The sequence below is a fragment of the Etheostoma cragini genome, chromosome 15 (assembly GCF_013103735.1).
Source record: "Etheostoma cragini isolate CJK2018 chromosome 15, CSU_Ecrag_1.0, whole genome shotgun sequence".
Taxonomy (NCBI): Eukaryota; Metazoa; Chordata; class Actinopteri; order Perciformes; family Percidae; genus Etheostoma; species Etheostoma cragini.
In genome coordinates, this window is record NC_048421.1 from 2732566 (window position 1) to 2739655 (window position 7090).

At 43.2% G+C, this 7090-nt stretch overlaps 1 protein-coding gene across 10 annotated transcripts in view; it reads right to left on the minus strand.

Annotated features, from left to right (window-relative positions):
* The window catches only part of LOC117957836 (RNA binding protein fox-1 homolog 2-like), a 43918-nt gene that overhangs the window by 17759 nt on the left and 19069 nt on the right, over positions 1-7090 (minus strand). For all 10 annotated transcript variants that reach the window (XR_004659608.1, XR_004659606.1, XR_004659607.1 and 7 more), the window contains 4 exons: positions 3432-3635; positions 1763-1936; positions 1253-1306; positions 890-982 (listed from right to left, as the gene is read on the minus strand). Coding sequence is in view for 7 of the 10 variants with exons in the window: in XM_034893898.1 (XP_034749789.1) it covers positions 890-982; positions 1253-1306; positions 1763-1936; positions 3432-3635 (525 nt within the window). In the remaining 3 variants the exon portion in view is untranslated. The remainder of the gene's footprint in view (positions 1-889; positions 983-1252; positions 1307-1762; positions 1937-3431; positions 3636-7090) is intronic.

Sequence of the window (7090 nt, forward strand, 5' to 3'; positions counted from 1 at the left end):
ACACACACACACACACACACACACACACACACACACACACACACACACACACACACACACTCTCTCTGCAGAAATCCTGGCTTGCAGCAACGTGGCTCAAAGATCCAAGCTCAAAGATTAAAATAAAATAAAGAAGAAAAAATGCTTTAAAAAATTCACATGCTTCAGTTAGAAAAATAAACAATCATTTAAAAAAACTCAAAATAACCAACCTGAACACACAAAGACTTAACATACATATAAAACTCAAGTGCACAGATCGTTGGTAAGAAACCAGACTCCCATAAAGTGAACATGCGTCAGTGTTGCCGTGATTCCCAGCATGCTGCTGTTGCACCAGGAGCCATAAGCTTGTCACAACCACTTAGCCACAGCACCGGGAAAGGGGAACACTTCTACACTAGGGAAGAAAATAAGAGCATCTGACAGCAATCTGCCATGCATCATCCTTTCACTGCGTTCCTCTCGTGCCCTCCGGTGCCAACTACACAAACACCATTCAAATGTTGCGGGAAAAGTTGTAACATCTGTGTGGCTACGAGTTGCGCATCAGTGGAGGAAAACAAAAAGGTGAAGAGGCAACAGCTTGATGATGAAAGAAAATGCCGCAGAGGAAAAGTACCCAGCATGCCTTATGTAGTGTTCTTGCACCCCGTCCCCAATCATTCCCACCACAAAACCAAAACAAAACAAAAACAGGTAGGTAACAAGTCTTTTGATATTTAAAAAATGAACATACGGCAGAGAGACCAGGGAGTGGGGTACCAGTGGGCTGCATCAGAGCATATCACTAAAGGGAGGATGAGAGCTAGCTAGCAGTCAGTGATCAAGCAGAAATATGAGTAGAGAGAAAAGACAGACAAAAAGGAGAACGAGAGAGAGAAATTACCTCAATCTTACGACCTTCCACCAATGTGCCGTGGAGCTTTTCCCTGGCTTTCTCTGCGTCTGCGCTGGTCTCAAATGTCACAAAGCCAAAACCCTGTGGTACACGGCAGAGGTTAAAGAGGTCGGTCAAAAGGGATTGTGGTGACAGAGAGAGAGAGGAGAATATGTCCATCCTAAGGCCTTGGGATGCACTCTTGACACTGTTTAAGCGATAACCGGAGTTTACTAACAAAGATTCCCCACGTGGCGTGCTGATACAGCATCACTACGTGTTGCAAAAACATGCAAAGTGGGAATAACTTGTGAACAGTAAGGAAGAATTGTAGTGTGGTTTTAGGGAATCAAAAGGCATCTGTGCACTTACCTTTGATCCTCTCTCATTGAAAATAATCTCTACATCCAAGATCTTCCCATATTGCTGCAAATAGATTTGAGGGAAGAAATTAGCAAACATATATAAGCAAAGAAAGCAGTCACTGACATTTCTGAATTGTCTTTTGGGGACGGCATTACTGCAAAATTCAGAAGATTTGGACATTGTGTGAGTTACAACTGCGGAGCACCAGGTGTCACTGTTACACAAAGGACACCTTACCACATTTCAATGCTTTTCCTTCTATCCTTCTGCATCAAACTCTTACTCTGCCCCCCCTTTTTTTTCCCTTTTTTTTTAAATCTTTTTGTTTTAAAACACATAGCAGCCTATTACCCTCTCAAGCATACGACAACACCCACAAGGGCCTTTCCTTTGTTGACTATTTATTCTCCAAACCCCACCCATTGTGAACCCGGCCCTTCTGTGGAGAACCCGGGTGTCTAGACTGATTTATTGATCCTGTTAAAAATGAGGCCCAGAACATTCCCAGCTTCTTACCCCAAACATCTGCCTGAGGTCAGGGTCCCGAAAGCGGAAGGGGATGTTTGAGACGTGGAGGCGTTTGGGGGTCCCTTTGGCCTCGGAGGGGTCTCCCACAGAGCCTCCAGATCCTGAGCCTCCTGTGCCGCACTGTAGGCCCACCTCACCCTGGGACCCCTCTTCTGTCTTTCCCTGTGGAAGAGAGAGAGACACAGAGAGAGAGAGACACAGAGAGAGAGAGAGAGAGAGAGAGAGAGAGAGAGAGAGAGAGAGAGAGCGAGAGAGAGAGGGAGAGAGAGCGCAAAAAGACGAAAGGTTAAGAAAGATGAGAAAGTAGAGGTAAATTTGACCAAATGGCTGATGATCATTATTTTAGCAAGCTAAAGCTCTGTTACACCTTCTTTTAAATATAACTCAAACGGAAACATCAACAAAGGGCAGAGATAATGAGTGCACAGTGCAGAAAGCTATTTGTGTAAAGTCTGCTATAGTTAAGAAACAAACTGGATAATCTCAACTGCCTCTGAAATCGGATTATTGTGCCAGCCAAACTCACAGCTACAGCTGCAAAGATTAAATTGATTAGTTGTCAATTATTAACCGCCAACTATTTTAATCATTGATTATTCGGTTTTGTATGATGAAAAAGTCTGATTTCAGCTTCTTGATTGTGAATGTTTTCTAGTTTCTTCACTCCTCTGTGACGGTAAACTGAATATCTTTGAGTTGTGGACAAGACCTTTGAGGGTGTCATTTTGGGCATTTGAGAAACACTGATCCCCATTTCAAACCATTTTCTGACATTCTACAGACCAAACAACTAATCGATTAGTCAAGAAAGCGGTGCTTTGAGTCAAATGCTAATGCCACCATGCTAACATGCTCATAATGACAATGCTTACGTGCTTATGTTTAGTAGATATAATGTTTACCATCTCAGTTTAAGCTGTTAGCATGCAAACAGTTATAATTAGCACTAAAAACAAAGTCCAGCTGATGGGAGTGTTTTGTAGGGGTTTGTGCTTAAACAGTATTGAGCAACATTTTTGACCTGATGTAGGAACTGTTAGGAAAGTGAAGGGATCACCAAAGTTGTTGCAATTCATCAAGAGGGCATCATGATTGACTGTATCACATTTACTAGCAATCAAGTTACAAGAATTTGAGTTTACTTTTACTTAAAAAACAAAAAAGTGCACTGCTGGCACAGGCGGAAAATTCGGGGAATCAGAAAAAGGCATTGTGATTCACCATCTGGGGACTATGAATGTCCACTTTATAGCAGTTCAGATATAAAATGTTAACCTGCTGGTTAAGTCAGGGACATCCTCTGAAGTCATTAGGATTCTTCCTCTGGGGACCACGAATTGTGCGTAAAAAAACGTTCATGGCAATCCATCCAGTATATTTTAGTCTCAATGAAAGTGGTGGACCGACATTAACTATGGCAGTCTCACACCAGGGTTTATGACCGTTATCAGAGTAGCACTACAACTGCTATTTTATTCAATAAGAATATTAGAAAAAAACAACTTCAAGACATCAAGAATGAGAAAAAAACAGACACAGCACCACTAAACTTGCTGAATACCTCTAAAACAAAGTATGATAGAAAAGGCCTCAACATTGCACACATCTAACATACTTCAATGATTACTCATTAAGGCTTTATCAGGTCTGTGCTTACGTTGTTGTTGGTGGTGGTGGTATTGGTGGGGGCTCCATTAGCACCAGCCCCTAACTCTGCTGGGCCTTGGCCTCCACCACCAAACATGGCCCCTGGGACAAACTCTGTCCCTGCTAGCCCGTTTTGAGGAGGGGGTGGAGGAGGGAACGGTGAAAAGGGCGGGGCCACCAATCCCTCCTGTCCTCCTGTTGAATCCTGAGAGCCCTGCGGGAGCGGGGAAGGGAGGGGGAGGAGAGGAAAGAAGAGAAGGAGACAACTTAACATATGTACTCTGTAAGCAGTGCTTGTAGCGTCCTGATGAGGGCACAATGTGGGGGTTAAAATCCTTCCTATTAAATTACACTCCCTCTCTCCCTCACCACTCAGCCCCTCACCCATTCCCTCCCTGCTATCCTCTCCCCCTCCCTCTACCGCCATATCTCTGACAGGCATGAGTTTTCAGTCAGCCGACCATGAAATATTTACAGCAAACACATCTATTATTAAGAGTTAGAAAATTCAATACACGGTTTGAGATACAGAGATGCTTTTGGGATGGATGGACACGCAGGGAGATAAAACACTAACTGTGCCATGTTAACCCTGACATGATTACAGCTACTGCTGCATTGTGTAAATAATTGTTCCTGTATTTTTGGATTTCTATTAGAGGCCATCTATAATTCAGATTACCTGTGTATAAACTGGGTTTCTTCAGCCTCAGGTGATTTTGTTTTTCTCTCTGCACTGTTACAACTGTATCAGCAGCAGGATCATTTACAGATTCTGTAAAGCTTAGCTACTCACTCACACACACACTCTCAACCCACACACACACACACACACACCTCATCTTGCATGTGTGAGTGTGTGTGGTGACTCTGCAGTGGTGCCTGCTTCAATCATTTCCCACACTCGAGGCAATCTTGTACTACGTTTTACAAAATCCTTTTAACAGCAAAGGGTGAAAGAAAGGGAGAGACAGTGGACGGACAGGGTGATACAAATTTAATATGTAAGAAGAAACCAGGCGAGCAATAAATGCGAATGGGTTTGGGCTCAAGGCTTCTCTTTTCACATCAGGCCAGGCAACATGACACACAGCATCCAACACCATCAACCACTGGTCTGGTCTCTGCCGTGGACTGGATCTGGGCTGGGTGACGCCTAGAGACACTTAGTCTCCAAGCAGCCTTTTTAATTAGACAGAGTAACTAAGATGCCGCGAAGCAAACGAGCCCTCTCCCTCTCCCTTTTTCTAATCCTGTGGCCTGATTGCTCACTGTTCTTTCGGCAGCGTTTACCGCATAGGTTGTAAACAGCCAGCTGAGGCTAAAAGGCCCATCTGCAAGACAGACAGCTTCTGGGGTTTAGCCCAAATGATAGAGAGACAGAGAGTGCTGCGCAATCCAAAAAACAGAAGGGAAGAATTGAGGTGAATGTATGTTAGAGAAGAATGTGTGAAAGCAGATTGTGTTTCGCATCTGCAACGGTTTCAGTCACCTAGTGATAAAAGAGAAACCATTGTAAACCTTTTTAAAAAGCGAAGATAAGCTATCGTTAAGAGTTTTCCCTGCCATCACATGGCTTAGGGCCAGCACCTAAGCATTCTTGTGCACCGCCCAAGTATATGAACGTAAAAACTATGTGGACAGCATCTAGACACGCCAACACACAGGACGGGAGCACCCATATGATGGTTCAAGAACTAGGCGGCCCCCCCGCACGTTCCTGTGTACTGTTTGATACCTGCTGGGTATGTGAAGGGGGTTAGCAGCCACAGAACTGGCAACAACTGGGGTGGTGATGGGTATGACACATGCCTTTGGTGTTGCACAGGTGGGTTTGAATCCCACTGCAATACATCAACCAATGTGTCCCTGAGCAAGACACTTGGTTAAAGGTCCAATGACATGGATCTTGGGACGCTTTTATATAGACAATGGTGGTCCCCTAGTACCATATCTGACGTTTCCTTTCCAAAATTCAGCCTTGGTGCAGAATTACAGTCACTAGAGCCAGTCCCACAATGAGCTTTCCTTAGTAAATGCCCATTTCTGAGTCTGTAGGTTTTGAGGGGGGAGGGGGTGTAACCTTGCCCCCTTATGACCTCATAAGGATTATCATTCCAAATAAGCAGGCTGGGGGAATGCATATTAATGTTAAAAACTTTGAGTGACAAGCCCAAAAAGTTTTGCTTCAGTGATCTCTCCCTTAATGCAACTAACAATGTATGCAAATACTTTTACAATGACATCACTAATATGCAAATACATGTACTGTATGTCATTGGCACCTAGGCGCTCTTAAAACCCATGGAAAACCCTGAATAAGCCATTCAAATTCACTGGTTAGGCATTAGGCTACCTGGACTACTATATATCAGAGCCTATGTGTACTTGTTAGGGCATGTGAGCTCATAAACATGCTGCACCCTGTATTGAGCCACTAATGGGTGTGTCCTATAGGCATACCCTAGCTGCATGCTAGGCAGAGGGAAAGAAGAGAGAGAAACCAAACTACAGAAAAGGGTGACAACTGAACAAGAATATTTACGATTATGATTAGAAAAACAGGGAATCCGACCTCTTTATGTATAAACAAGAGTGTTCATCTTTGTTTTTAAGTCGCAAAGAATAAGACAGACAAGGAAAGTTGATCCCTTGAGGCAAATTTGTGATATTGGGCTATATAAATAAAATTCACAGGTCAGTAGCGGGGTCTCCCTGAACTGATACATTTCATTGATAAAGATGCTACATCATAAACACTCATGTGTGTTTCAGAGACCGCTTCAGGGCACCAAAGAAGCAGTTCACGGTTCATAAAAGCAACTTTGTTTAACCTCGTTGAACAAAGCACCACCGAGTCTGAACCAACCAGAGTAGATGTCACAACACAATGCACCCACATGATCAGTCATGGGAATTGTGTTTTTTTTAAGGGGTAATAACATTTAGGCTCGACACTTAAACGGTGCTTGTGACCGTTTTCTCGAGGGTTTGTTTTAGCTAACCAAGGATAGACGACAATGACTTGGACGAATTGATGAACTAATAAACAGGCGGACAAATGGAAGCTGTCAGTGGATTAAGAGTTAAGAAACAGTACCCCCTCAAGTCTACACAGGCATTCCTGACCAGCTGACGAAGGAGCAGCACTGCCCTACATGGCAGCACCATATAGTCAAGGGAAGAGGGGGAGAAAGGAAAAAGAAATAATGGAAAAAGAAATGGGGGGCTTAATGTTAGGGAAGGGGTTCATGGGAAGTATTGACACAGTCTATTAGGGTTATATCTGGTCCAAACCTTTCCAGACCGTATCTTGATGCTGAGATAATGTGAGGTAATAATAATATATATTTTTTTTTTATTCAGGACACAAATAGAACTACAGTACAATAAACACATTTACAAAAATATAGCAATATAGAGTACAATTTGTGTAAATTAATTTCTCATTTAGATACAGGATTGTCTGTAAACAAGCTAGGCCGAGCAAAGCTGAAAACAGAGACGACCGAGTATCGACTGCTTGTTTTTATTAAAAGCGACAATCTGATATTGAAAAGGACCATCTGGAGAAGGACCTATTCATCCATGTTGTTTCACACACACACACACACACACACACACACACACACACACACACACACACACACACACACACACACACACACA